The 14,412-nt window shown below is 42.9% G+C and overlaps 2 protein-coding genes across 5 annotated transcripts in view; one reads left to right on the top strand and one right to left on the bottom strand.

Moving 5' to 3' along the window:
• The window catches only part of ENTHD1 (ENTH domain containing 1), a 37,821-nt gene that overhangs the window by 12,177 nt on the left and 11,232 nt on the right, over positions 1-14,412 (bottom strand). For all 4 annotated transcript variants that reach the window (XM_083400453.1, XM_083400456.1, XM_083400454.1 and 1 more), the window contains one exon: positions 2,446-2,572. In XM_083400453.1, the coding sequence (XP_083256579.1) occupies positions 2,446-2,572 (127 nt within the window). The remainder of the gene's footprint in view (positions 1-2,445; positions 2,573-14,412) is intronic.
• LOC310658822 (uncharacterized protein) lies at positions 3,896-14,293 on the top strand (the record flags this gene model as incomplete). Its single annotated transcript, XM_083401192.1, has 4 exons — positions 3,896-6,111; positions 6,152-8,743; positions 12,454-12,512; positions 14,214-14,293. The coding sequence occupies exons 2-4, from the start codon at positions 7,023-7,025 to the stop codon at positions 14,291-14,293; spliced, it is 1,860 nt and encodes a 619-aa protein (XP_083257318.1). The 5' UTR covers positions 3,896-6,111; positions 6,152-7,022.

The raw sequence follows: 14,412 nt of genomic DNA, 5'->3' as shown, positions 1-14,412 counted from the left end.
TGGCTTTCAAACTCCGGTTACCCAACCACATGAAATTGCATCCAGTGTTCCACAGGTCATTACTGTCACCGTACAAGGGGGGAGGTGAAGAGGAGCACACCAGGGGACCGGTCTTGGAGGAGAGGGAAAGCAGTAACCATGTAGCGGAAATCCTCGATTCCAGGTGGAAGGGCAATCAGGTGGAGTATTTAGTGGCGTGGGAAGGGGAACCGGAGTCAGAAAACACCTGGGTGACTGCAGAGGAGGTCAATGACGAGGTTTTAACAGAAACGTTCCACCAAAGATTCCCGCGGAAACCACAGCCGGTAGCAAGGTTTAGAAGGGAGTATTTCGGCACCACAGACGAGGAAGAGGAACTGGAAGGATTCGCGGAGTCGGAGTTGGAAGAAGGAACGGACTCAGATGACGAGGAGTACCGAGAGACTAGGAACCACAACGAGTGGAGAAAGGTGTTCGAAACTTCAGACGATGAGGAAGGTTCCTTCCGGGGTTTTACCTCCTCACAACCCGTAGGGGAGGAGACGGGAGGGGGTGAAGGGGGCCCTGGAGGGGAGGTGGATGTCAGGGAACTGCCATCGGCAGGACAGGAGGTGCCAAGGCTCTCTGAGGTAGAGAGAGACTTGACACCTGAAGAGGGAACCAGTAGGGGGCGAACAGGAACGTCAAGGGAAGGGGAGTCGGAGGAATGGCTCAGAGATGCTCCCAGTGAAAACAGTGGGGAAGTCTCAGGGCCCCCTATAGGAACACCCGTTCCTCGGCGGAAACTGTCACGCAGAGAGTCCAGAAGACGTGTTTCCGTTAAGGAGCTTTTATGTTGGAAACGTTTCCGAAAGCAGCCACTTTCGGATTCTGCTAGCGACTGACGCAGCCATGCTGGAGGGGCTCCGTCACAGGCAGAGGTTTGAGAAGCGGTTCAAACTCTGAGGGATTGCAATTTACACACAAGCAGCTCTTCATCCCATCACACCAAGGTACCACTGTATTTCACTATTATTATTATTATTATTTTAATAATTAATTCTTAAATTGAAATTAACTTAATTTTGAGTGGCTCTGTTCTTCCAAATATCCCAACTTTATTTCAGTCTACAACATGGCAAGGGATTATTATTTTCTGGCAAAATACAGAAAAAGAAGCACTTAAGACACTTCAGTATTACTGTAGGATACTTTGACACAGTCTCTCTCTCTCTCTCTCTCTCTCTCTCTCTCTCGCTCTCTCTCTCTCTCTCTGTGTGTGTGTGTGTGTTTGTGTGCATTCCCCCACCTACATAGTTTTAAAAGCAGAAATAGGTATGTTATGGAACACAATAATGAAAATGATTTCAGCTTCTAATCTGTGAGATCTTCCACAGCACACTCTGCACCCCACCAAGGAGACAAGGCCCAGCATGAAAATAGAATCCTGGTTTCTTGAGTCCACCAGCTCCCACTGCTTACTTTTCTATCAATAATATCTACCACCTGAGACCCTTTCTGTGTTCTTGTATGACATTGTTTGTCTCTATGGCAACGGTTTGTGAGGTTATAGAGAATGCACTAAACTGTGTTAGTCACAACATGTCATGGCAGTAAATTCTATTGTTAATTTATGTTCTGCAAAATACTTTATTTTGCCAGTCATGAACCAGCCGCCAACCCAATTGACGTTCTAGTACTGGGCCTTGAGGCAAAGGGATGTGACAGCCTCAGGCAACAGAATCCACAGGGGCAGCAGAACTGAGCTCCCATTGCTGCCATAGTTGTAGCAATGTGCTCCTTGGAGCCATGGGTGTAACCAGGGTTTTTGTTAGTGGGGTCAAGACTTTGTGGGGGGGGGAGGACTTTTGTTGGGGTGGCAGAACTGACATGATTGGTTAGTTAAGTATTTCTAATGTTTTACGTGATCAGGGGGTGCAGCTGCCCCCCCCCCGGATATGCCCATGCTTGGAGCCCAAATCCGCCACCTGCTTGGTAGCCCCCCAAAAGCCACCCCTACAGTGGCTTTTTGGTGAATAGGAGGTGCTGCTGGTCTTCTACCCCAGGGAGGAAATAGTGAGGGCCGCCCTCTGGGATCTCCTGGGCTCTGCATGAATCAGATTAGCTGCCTTCCCCCCCCCCCCACCAGCCTTTGATTCCCACTTCAACCATTGGGTAAGGTTGATTTGATTCCCCCCTTTGTTCCCAATGTAGATCTTCTCTCACTCCTCCTTCGCTGGTGGGAGTGGGTGAAGACACCATTTTGTGGTTTGTCTCAGGTGCCAGAATGTATTGGGCCAGGCCTGGAAAGAAGTCTACAATGGTTTAAGAATTTTTGTGACTAGAATTGAGACTATTTTAAAAATAACACATTGTAAACTGGTCACATCTCTTTCCAGTTGCTGCTTACTTCTGAAGGTGCAATTGAATGCACATTCTGCCTTTGCTTTTAACCTTTTTGCCTTCTACTTATTGTTTCCTACTTACTCGCATTCCAGGAGTTCCCGGCCGTTATCTTTGTATCTGTTGCCAATTCCTCTACAGGGACCTTAGTTGGAAATGTTGGTTGCACATCAGTAGCTGAGGACTCGTCGTCACTAAAGATTATCAAGTCCTGACACACAAGAAAAACATGAAGCAATCAAGCAGAAACAGTTAATTATAAGCTACATTAAGAAAAATATTATGTGGCATTTAACATCGCAGGCAGCCAATGACAGGCGATCGATCCACCACCGTCCCTCCACTGGCGGAGGAAGAGGAGTGTGGGGGAGCACATCACCCTGTTCCAGCAGCGTGATTCTGGTGGGGTGCCATTGCAGCTGGGTGCCACGCCCCTGCAGGTGGCATATTCATTCCACATTGCGGGGATCGGGTCCTCGAACCACAAAAAAGAATTGTTTTAAATAAAAATAACCATTATGGAATTAGGTTCACTTTAATTGAGACAATCATGCCAAAGCATGATCATTTGAATAGTTTCCAATTATCTGTAGCCTCCTTTATGTATTCTTTATAACCAGTTCATAATTAATCACAAACAATAACTTCAGGTCCTCTGATAAATATATTATGAGACACTTAACTGCTTTTTATAACATTTTAACCTATGTTTAGCTTTAATCCAGCTTGGCTATTCCACCAAAGTGCAGACCAATTAATTCTAATTTGTTTCTATTAATTTTATATCCAGATACTGCACCAAATTGCTGAATAACCTCAGACAGTTCCCCCAACGATTTCACAGGGTTTTGACAGCTAATCATTATGCCATCTGCATCTAGTTTGATCTTAATTTTGCTGCCTCCAATTCTCGCAGCAGTTTGGCTGCTGGAAGTAAATGTGAGGAGACTATACATCCCAAGGCTGTCAATAATTTAATTTATTTACATTACTTGAAGGTATCCGTGACCAATTACATTATACCCATAGGCGCTAGTGGAGGAACGGGAGTGCGGAGGGAGCGGACCGCCCCCGGCACCACTATTCCGGTAGGGTGCCATTGCAACGCCCCCTCCCTGGACACGCACCCCAGCACACACCGGCGCCATGCCCCCGGAACGCGTGCCATGCCCTTGCAGGTGGCGCGCCAAACCCTCGCGGGTGGCATACCACGCCCCCGGGTGGCGCGTCACACTCATGGGGGGGTGCCATCCACGCCCCCTCCTGCTCTCCACCCCCGGTAGCAGAGCATGCAGCTTCGCCACTGGCCATAGGCTCATCCATACCAGCTTTGGTTGGTAAGACAGATATGGCCATTCCTGGATCAGAACAGCTTGAATACAGTTGTCTATGCATTGGTAATCACGTGGTTGAATTAAAATTCTGGCTTTAAAAAGCCATCTCTCTTAATCATAAACTGTGTCGTATTACAATATTTGCTGTGTTTCTGATGAGGTCTCTCACACACGAGTGCTAAAATGTAGAGATGATTTATTTTTTTATTTTATTTATCTTTTTATTTTTATTTGGAGCTGGCCTTATCCGAGATTCTAATATTGGTAGGAAAGCTTTAAAACCATGGAAGGTTAATGAACATAGAGCTGGAAGCGAACTCAACCTTTTCTACAATAGAAAAACAACTAAGCAGGTGTCAAGTGTAATGCTAAAACTGGTACAGAAAACACTGTAACCACAGGTGTAGCTAACTGTATTCAGCACTGTTTAAACCACAGCTTTTGAAGCAATCTTAAGCATTGCTTGTTTTTGTTTTTGCTTGCAGTTAAATTAACCTGTTGCCAATGGTGTGTTTTTTAAAGGTATTTAATTCAAGTATTGTCACTTAAATTGAAGCTTGCATTTTTAAAGTAGTCCTGCTACTTTTGTTGTGTAAAATAATGCACAGGAGATTAGCATCACTTTTGATGCAGGTATAATTTTGATTTGACATATTGATGTCGATATTGAGTCAAAATGAAATACAAGTATATTATCTTCCAGGGCGTGTTTGAAGATGATTAATTTGGACACAAGGAAGTAGGACAGCATTTCACAAGAGAAAGCGAATGGAAGTTAAGAACTGAAAGCCACAGAACCCAAAAACATGTGTGTAACTAACTCCTCTTAGAGGAACATTTCAAAACTCTTCTTAGGATATGCTGACATATTTTATTATACCCATCATACAGCATTCACATATGTATTAAGTTCCAACCTTTACCAAAAGGTACACCCATTATTTTATATCAGACCATGCAACTCTGCTATGATTGTGACAGAACGTGTTTTGTTATTTTTAAAATTATTTTTATTAATTTTCCAAATTATTACAAATCCAGCCAAATTAAATTAATTTAATACAATTTCTTAAAATCAGGTTTCCCGCTCCTGTTCTGAACATATGATCATCATCATTGCCTCACATTGCCGTAGTTGACATCCTTCACTTGCCGTTAAACATTCTTCCAGCACCTCCATTACATCTTATAAATGAGTACAGTGGTACCTCGGGTTAAGTACTTAATTCGTTCCGGAGGTCCATACTTAACCTGAAACTGTTCTTAACCTGAAGCACCACTTTAGCTAATGGGGCCTCCTGCTGCTGCCGCGCCGCCGGAGCACAATTTCTGTTCTCATCCAGAAGCAAAGTTCTTAACCTGAGGTACTATTTCTGGGTTAGTGGAGTCTGTAACCTGAAGCATATGTAACCCGAGGTACCACTGTAATCCGTTTCATGTGTGTAGTCCTTCATATAGACTTGGTGTGCTGGGAGAGTTAATTATTATCATCCATTGTTCAGTTCTTTGCAGTGTTCATCTGGATGGTAAAAGGTCACATTCCATTTCTTCCGCTGTTTACCGACTAGTGCACAAGCTGTGGCCATAAATAACTCGCTGAGTGCATCCCCAGTCTCCCGTCACTAAAATTCCGCTCTGTAATCCTTCCTTGGCACACAGTTGAAAAGAAGATATTTTCTCAATTTCAGCCTCTTTGCCAGATCTGTTCAGCAGCCTTTCATTCTTTTATCACTGCACCAACAGCACTCCTAGTCCAGTCCAGGAATAATTTTAAATAAAGTCCATTCAACCTCGGTTGAGGTGGGAGGGCATAGTAAAACCTTGATAAATTCCTTGTTGAGCATAAACCAAAAGCCTCCCCCCTCTTTTCCAAGGTAACAAACAGAATAACATAACAGTAGCTACACACATCTCTTTCATTTTGCAGGGGTGGACAAGAAGAAAGGAGACCATTTGAAAACTATATGAAAGCACAAAGCACCTTGCCCTCCCCCTTCCTTTCCCGGCTGTGTAAGGATTCTCAAGCTTCAAAAAAACCATTCAAGTACCTTCAAAGAGCCAAGCCCAGTCCTTTCGGCAGCTGGCTGATTGCAGCCCTTTAGCATATGTTGGTCCGGGGCGCCTCTTAATTGTCCAAATTATGGAGGAACCAAGCGCAAATCACGCCAGAGGCGGAGACTCATCCATGGCAGGGACACACTCCCAGGTCGCACCAGCTCTGCCTTTCAAGTTGGCAGACACAGGCATGAGCGGCATAGTGGGATGCAGTGAGCTCCCCAGACCCCACTGGGGAACATTGCCAGGATTTTTGCCTCATGAATCCTGGCTTTCCCCTGCCTGAACCTCCTCGCTGCCCACAGAGGGCAGTGAGGAGTGACCACCATTGACTCATGACGAAGCCGGACACCAGAACCAAGTGTTTGTTAAAACTCTTCAGCAGAATCAGCTCAAACCAGCCTAAGTAAAATTAATTAGCCAATGTGATGATGACTAGCTTTAACAAACATGGAAGGTAAATTATATTATGGTGTCATCAATAAGGAAACTAACCATTTCCAAATGAGCTGATAAATTAAGTTTCCTTTGAACAGCAATTGATTTGGGGCCTCACTTGCCAAGAAGTCTTGCTTGCATAATTATATAGTTCTAAGTTACACTTGTACTGCCTGTTCTGGAATTCTATTCCATGGAGCCTTGCTTAGATTCATGCAGCATTAAATTTTAATGCAACTTCAATAGCTTCTTTTTATCAAATGTGAATACTGCTGCAGAGTAGGTATAATATTGACAGGAAATACAGTATAATGAGCAATAAAAAGGAGACTAAAGTTTATAAAATGTATCTTACAGTGATATCAGCTTTCTTCTAAACAGTCCTGTGGAAGCCTTGTGAAATGACTAGGGAACAGTAGCAAGTGTTCTAATAGAGAGTAGTGCTGAGTTGTTATTGTGCAAGATGTGTTCCTTTCTGTTTTATACCACTACATTAGTCTCCTGCTTTGACTTTCTTATCTTTTAGAATTTTTCTCCTCTTCTTCTAGCATGAAGAAAATATAGATAGATACAGAGATTTGGAACAATTATATATCTTCCTTGTTATATGTTTGTGAACTCCAAGCTTATAAGTCACTCTTTACTTCTGTGAATCCAGTCTATCAGCCTCTACAACAAATTCTTCTGTCCCCATTCAAAATTATGGGAAATCAGGGTTTCCTGATACATAAATGAGCCCTGGTGAGCCTCAAACGAAAGGAAAGGAAAGGAAGCGAAAGGAAAGTCCAATGCTGTAAAGAAAAATATTGCATAGGAACCTGGAATGTAAGAACCATGAACTTGGGTAAGTTGGATGTGGTCAAAAATGTGATGGCAAGAATAAATATTGACATCCTGGGCATCAGTGAACTAAAATGGACGGGAATGGGCGAATTCAGTTCGGATGACTATCATATCTACTACTGTGGGCAAGAAACCTGTAAAAGAAATGGAGTGGCCCTCATAGTCAACAAAAGAGTGGCGAAAGCTGTACTGGGATGCAATCTCAAAAATGATAGACTGATCTCGATACGAATCCAAGGCAGACCTTTTAACATCACAGTAATCCAAGTTTATGCACCAACTGCTGGTGCTGAAGAAAGTGAAATTGACCAATTCTATGAAGACTTACAAGACCTTATAGAAGTGACACCAAAGAAGGATGTTCTTCTCATTTTAGGGGATTGGAATGCTAAAGTAGGGAATCAAGAGATAAAAGGAACAACTGGCAAGTTTGGCCTTGGAGATCAAAACGAAGCAGGGCAAAGGCTAATAGAGTTCTGTCAAGAGAACAAGCTGGTCATCACAAACACACTTTTCCAACAACACAAGAGACGACTCTACACATGGACATCACCAGATGGGCAACATCGAAATCAGATTGATTATATTCTCTGCAGCCAAAGATGGAGAAGCTCTATACAGTCAACAAAAACAAGACCGGGAGCTGACTGTGGCTCAGATCATCAGCTTCTTATAGCAAAATTCAAGCTTAAACTGAAGAAAGTAGGAAAAACCACTGGGCCGGTAAGATACAATCTAAACCAAATCCCTTATGAATACACAGTGGAAGTGAGGAACAGGTTTAAGGATTTAGATTTGCTGGACAGAGTGCCTGAAGAACTATGGGTGGAGGCTCGCAACATTATACAGGAGGCAGCAACTAAAACCATCCCAATGAAAAAGAAATGCAAGAAAGCAAAGTGGCTGTCCAATGAGGCCTTACAAATAGTGGGGGAGAGAAGGCAAGCAAAATGCGAGGGAGATGGTGAAAGATACAGGAAATTGAATGCAGATTTCCAAAGAATAGCAAGGAGAGACAAGAAGGCCTTCTTAAACGAGCAATGCAAAGAAATAGAGGAAAACAACAGAATGGGAAGAACCAGCGATCTGTTCAAGAAAATCGGAAATATGAAAGGAACATTTCGTACAAAGATTACCATAATAAAGGACAAAAGTGGTAAGGACCTAACAGAAGCAGAAGACATCAAGAAGAGGTGGCAAGAATACACAGAGGAATTATACCAGAAAGATATGGATGACTCGTACACCCCAGGTAGTGTGGTTGCTGACCTTGAGCCAGACATCCTGGAGAGTGAAGTCAAATGGGCCTTAGAAAGCACTGCAAATAACAAGGCCAGTGGAAGTGATGGTATTCCAGCTGAACTATTTAAAATTTTAAAAGATGATGCTGTTAAGGTGCTACACTCAATATGCCAGCAAGTTTGGAAAACTCAGCAGTGGCCAGAGGATTGGAGAAGATCAGTCTACATCCCAATCCCAAAGAAAGGCAGTGCCAAAGAATGCTCCAACTACCGCACAATTGCACTCATTTCACACCCTAGCAAGGTTATGCTTAAAATTCTACAAGGAAGGCTCAAGCAGTATGTGGACCGAGAACTCCCAGAAGTGCAAGCTGGATTTAGAAGAGGCAGAGGAACCAGAGACCAAATCGCAAACATGCGCTGGATTATGGAGATGATAATAATAATAATAATAAATAATATTTATTATTTGTACCCCACCCATCTGGCTGGGTTTCCCCAGCCACTCTGGGCGGCTTCCAACAAAGATGAAAAACACACCAAAATGTCACATATTAAAAACTTCCCTGAACAGGGCTGCCTTCAGATGTCTTCTGAATGTCAGGTAGTTGTTTATCGCTTTGAGATCTGAAGGGAAGGCGTTCCACAGGGCGGGCGCCACTACCGAGAAGGCCCTCTGCCTGGTTCCCTGTAACTTGGCCTCTCGCAGTGAGGGAACCACCAGAAGGCCCTCGGAGCTCGACCTCAGTGTCCGGGCAGAATGATGGAGGTGGAGACGCTCCTTCAGATATACTGGACCGAGGCCGTTTAGGGCTTTAAAGGTCAGCAGCAACACTTTGAATTGTGCTCGGAAACGTACTGGGAGCCAATGTAGGTCTTTCAAGACCGGTGTTATATTGTCTCGGCGGCCACTCCCAGTCACCAGTCTAGCTGCCGCATTCTGGATTAGTTGTAGTTTCCGGGTCACCTTCAAAGGTAGCCCCACGTAGAGCGCATTGCAGTAGTCCAAGCGGGAGATAACCAGAGCATGCACCACTCTGGCGAGACAGTCTGCAGGCAGGTAGGGTCTCAGCCTATGTACCAGATGGAGCTGATAAACACTGCTCCCCTCGCCAAGTTTGGAGAAAGGGGGGCGGGGGACACGTTCCCCTTTTGCCTTAGGTGGCAACACGGGATGAGCCACCCCTGGCCTTGTAAGTGCTCATGAAGCCTTCTGAAAGTGCATGTATGCCCACAGGTGCCACGCTGCCATTCCATGGTTTAAACTATGGTTAGTGAGAGCAAGTCAGAATCATACAATGGTAACAAAGCCTGCCTTGTTGTGAAACCACCTTTTGAACAAACCAACCAGAGTTCCCCCAAGTTCAGAAATCACAGGGAACTATGGTTTGTTTAAATTTGGAAAGGAAAGCCTTGGTTTGCCTCCATGCAAGCACAAAACAGAAGGAGAGAGGAGGGAGCCCATATGAGCCCAAGGCTTGCTGGGGCTCAGTCACAGGGTGTAAAACTAAGATTTCCCATTACATTTGAACAGCACCTTTAAAATGCAAGTAGTCCTAGATTAGTAGTGATTGGAAAGAAAGGTTAAGAAACGAATCAGAGTTAACTCTAGCAATAACACATTTTACACTTGAACAAAATACAATAAAAGTTGAGAATAATAAGTATAGTTACTTTCTCATTAGGTTAGAAGTAGTAGGAATATATTCACAAGGGGAAATTCATTTTTTGACAGAATATTAAAGTTTCCAGGTATTAGTATGGAGATTGGAAGATCAACACTGTGAAATTTTACTAGAGGGCTAGAGTTTTTGGAGGACCAACTTATTAGATTTAAGGGAAAACAAGGATTAACAGTGATAGATTCACTAGACTGAGAGAAGTACGTTTGGTATTTCACAGCAGATGGAATAAGAAAAGCAATTTTCTTCCCACCAGCATGACTTTGTTATTTATGCATCATGATGCCAGGAATTATTCCTAAAACCTATTACTGAATAATTCCTCAATAAAATATACTTTTGCATATAGGTAAGAAATTAAGGCTGCAATGCTACATCCACCTACCTGAGAGCAGGCCCAACTGAGCTCAATGGGACTTAGTTTTGAGTAGACATGTGCAGGATTGCACTGCCAATGACCTTTAATAGAAGGATACATTCCTTCACAATATATGATTTCCTAATTTTCTCACTGAAGCTTCTATTAGGGTTTGAACTGTTCCCACAAAACAAAGGGAATCAATTACAGCCATGCAGGGAGGAATCAAAGACAGAAAAGGTAGCTAGCTTCTCAACTGGATTTGATTACCAACATGTTTTGAGGAGGCTCTTTATCAAGGGGAAATTTTTTACACTCAATGAAAACTATTCGTGACCATGTTTAAGCTGCAACACACCAAGGCAGACATCTATGAAGCAAGTGCGTGCAGTTAGGCAGATAGAGATCTGTTCCAGTTCTCCTTTTTAAAATCCAAATTAGGTCTTTGTTTGTTCTCTCTGCAGTCAGGGATGATGACTGAAGCTGGATAAGACTGATGTAAGAATGTTCAGTAGATTTTCCAGTGCTTGTTTCTACTAATGTAGTTAAGATTAACCAAAATTTTGGATGCAACATTAGATTGTGGTTAATTGAAACTGGAAACCACACAAGAGGAGGAGGACAGCTAAAGCAGTGCAGTAGTCCAAGGCTTGTGCATGTAGCAGTAACCCATTTTTTCATAACGTCCAGACCAGACCACTGTGTTAATTCCTTATTTTTAAAACAGGAAATAAATGCATTTTCTCAAGCATCATGACACAGTACAATATCTGGGTCAATATTGACATAAATGGTGATTGAAGTGATCCTTAATTAGTCAGCAGCAGTGACTTGAAACTGTGAGGCACTTCATACAAGTAAGAAGTATGAGTAATTATGAACATTGAAAAGGGAGGAAAGAGCATACTGCTCAGAAATGAAATCTCTATTATGTGCATGGAAAACAAAACGAATTCAATTTGTTTATCTCTAGTTTTTCAAATTATAATATTGGCAGGCTTTGCCTCTGCCAATTTTTGCAACATGGAGATGATATCTTTTCAACTCCCCAATGGGGTTTTGCTGAAGATTTCACACCAGACCATAGTGGCATTAAGTCATATCTTATGGAGCTCCTTCTGAACAGATTGTGGCAAGTACTACTGATATTAATAAAAAGGAAAAGCTGCACAGCGGAAAGAGGGAAAGCTAGTATAATAGGATTCCTTTCAAAGGAACCTATTGTCACATATCCAAGTCTCTTTCCAAAGCAGTCGCCATTCACAATAAAAAGTGTAAGATGAGAAAGTATTAGGCAGCAGCCATGTGTACTAATGCTTTAATGGGATTGTTTTATTATGGATATTTTATATTTTTATATTTGGGTAACCTTTTTATACTTTGCAAACCACTTAAAAGCCTATTTTGACATTGGGGTGTTGGCATCTGTCTGTCTCAAGAGACAATGGAGTGCACCTCTGGGGGTGAAATCAAACCGCAGTGTTAGCAGCACAGAACTGACCTCCCTGGAGCGATGTGTACCAGGTGCCATTCAAGTGTCGTAGGGACTCCCCTCCAAATTTGTGTAGGGTTTACTCCTTAGCCTTTTATTCTCCTGAAGATGTCCCACAAGGCAGCGGAGGTTTAGGATCAGAGTTTTCCTGATCTTAGATGGGCTACCTTCACAGGTTGAGGAGCTCCATCTGCCCCTCACTTCCCTCTAAAGCACGTGCTGGACCTGCCTTATTATCCGTTTCGTCTGCTCAATCCACCAGAGCCTGCCTTTGCATGCAGGGCAAGTACCTAACCCACCATGGGCCTGAGACCCATGGGCTACCTTTACTTGGTTTAGCCAGCCAGCTGAAGCCATTTTCTAGGGTTTGGCTGCTGTTATATAGTGACAGCTTCTAGGAGCCACAGGGAAGAGCTGAATGCAGGATGGAGACCAAAGGTGGACAAACTACCCCTGAAGGAGCATGGCGTGGCATGTCCACCACCAGAGGTACTACCCCTTCTCTAACACCTCATACACTTCAACTTTCAGTAGTATATTAATTATTAATTCAAATAAATCATTTGGTGGTTGGAAGACAGAGCTGCATGCAACACAGCACATGCACCATTCCTTTCCCTGTATGCTCCCAAAATCTTCTCTGCTCTAGAAAGTTCCCCAACTCTCAGGAGCAGATTTTGAGGGTGCATAGGCAGTTGCAGAAGAGAGGTGGGGAAGTTGCATTGTTCAGGTTGGTTCATATAGGTAGAGGTGGTCCTTGAGGTATTGCAGCCCTGAGCTGTTTAAGGCTGTATAGGTCAAAGCCAGCACTTTGAATTGGGCCTGGAAACTAACTGGCAACCAGTACAGTTGGACCAGGATCGGTGTAATGTGCTCAGACAGTCTTGCCCTGATGAGCAGCCTTGCCACCGAATTCTGTACCAACGGAAGTTAGCTACCATGGCTAACTGCCACTAACAAACCTATCCCTCCACAGCATTTCCTAACCCCTCATTTAAAACCATCTGTGCTGCTGGCCTTCCAAACATCCCATGGCAGCATATTTCATGATAATTTTTCTCTGTGTATACAAGTACTACCTTTGGACTGCTCTGAATGATGTCCAATTTTATTGGCTGATCCTGAGTTGTTTCATTATGACATGGGGGGGACGGACGGATGGACAGGACAGACTTCCCACTCTCTTCATAGCAATCACAATGTTTTAAACCATACGAAAAACTTGGGTGGGTCTGTGTTAAGAAAAGAGCCACAGGTTGCTTCATAGAATCCAGTAAATCAACCCATTGACCTGTGGTCCTCCAGATGCTGCTTGACTATCACCTCTGACCATTAGCCACTCTGACTGAGGCTGATGGGGGTTGGAGTCCAACAAAATATGGAGGACCACAGGTCCCCCACCCCTGCATTAAGTAATCATACACAGACTGTAAGGCTGCATGCAGGGATTTGTTGCCTTTTAATTACTCTTATATAGTACAGAGCTCTGCAGGTGTTTTTAAGCACTGAAGAAATAATAAATACTATTATGATAGTAACTTCAAGAGCTTCAGTTATGAGGCAGTATAATTTCAATCAATCAGCCAACCAACTAACTAAATATTAGCCATTCAAGAGACTGAGCTGTAGATATTAATAATTTAAACAAGAAGCAGGCAAAGGTAATTAGATTCTGGAATAATTACTAAGGAGCTTGGCAATTACCAACTACAATCAGGATCCCAAAATGCTGGAACTTGTGATATTGTAATTTCCATTCTTTAAACTTATTTTGTAATAAAATTAATGAAGGAATAATATTATTAAACAAAACTCTTGCTGTTTCAGCTAGGCTACAACTACCTATGCTTATGAAAACACCACACTTTTTCACACAGATGCAAATCCACAGATTGCCTATGTACTATATACAGAAGTTAGGAATTAAATAATATTTATTGGACTTTCTTATTAGGATTTTGAGCCATAGTAAACGAAAGAACAGTTCGGCACTGAGCTGAAATAGTTTTGCATATGAGAGAAAGTCTATAGCCACTTTATCATCCATCTGTAATTAAGGACTTCACAATTTCCTATCCTGTCCTGTTTCTGAATCGAAACTGAATGGCTTGGCTGCCCATTCTAGTTTGTTCATATATGACTGAACTATTATCTTCACGCTACCCAAAGCTTTAATACTCATTTCCTACACTGGTTTGATTGACTCCCAATTCAGTAGTCGAAGGCCACATGTTGATCTAGATTGTGCTATGATTTCTAAATTATATCTGTAAATTTAGAACTGCTCAGTGCCAGTGCACTTTATCTAAATTTAGGTAATGAAATTCACAAGTAATAACCTGTGTCTAGGAAAATCTACCATGGAAAGATGCCCCAGCACTCCCCAATCCCCATTGTTTCTTTATGCAGGCCTGGCACAAATTCCTGAGCAATATACTATACGTCTCACAATTGTGAACACAGTCAACATTACCACCAGCAGCAGGTAATGCAGTTCCAGTTAAATGACTGCTTTTGACTTCAATCTGAACCCCATTTACCTGGCAGTAAGCCCTATTGGCTTCAGGCCAATTGGCAGATCAACTCTGCATTACAAAGATGTCTGCTA

Source organism: Podarcis tiliguerta, assembly GCF_965153285.1.
Source record: "Podarcis tiliguerta genome assembly, chromosome: 10".
In the NCBI taxonomy this organism is placed as follows: domain Eukaryota; kingdom Metazoa; phylum Chordata; class Lepidosauria; order Squamata; family Lacertidae; genus Podarcis; species Podarcis tiliguerta.
This window is presented reverse-complemented; position numbering and strand designations above follow the sequence as displayed.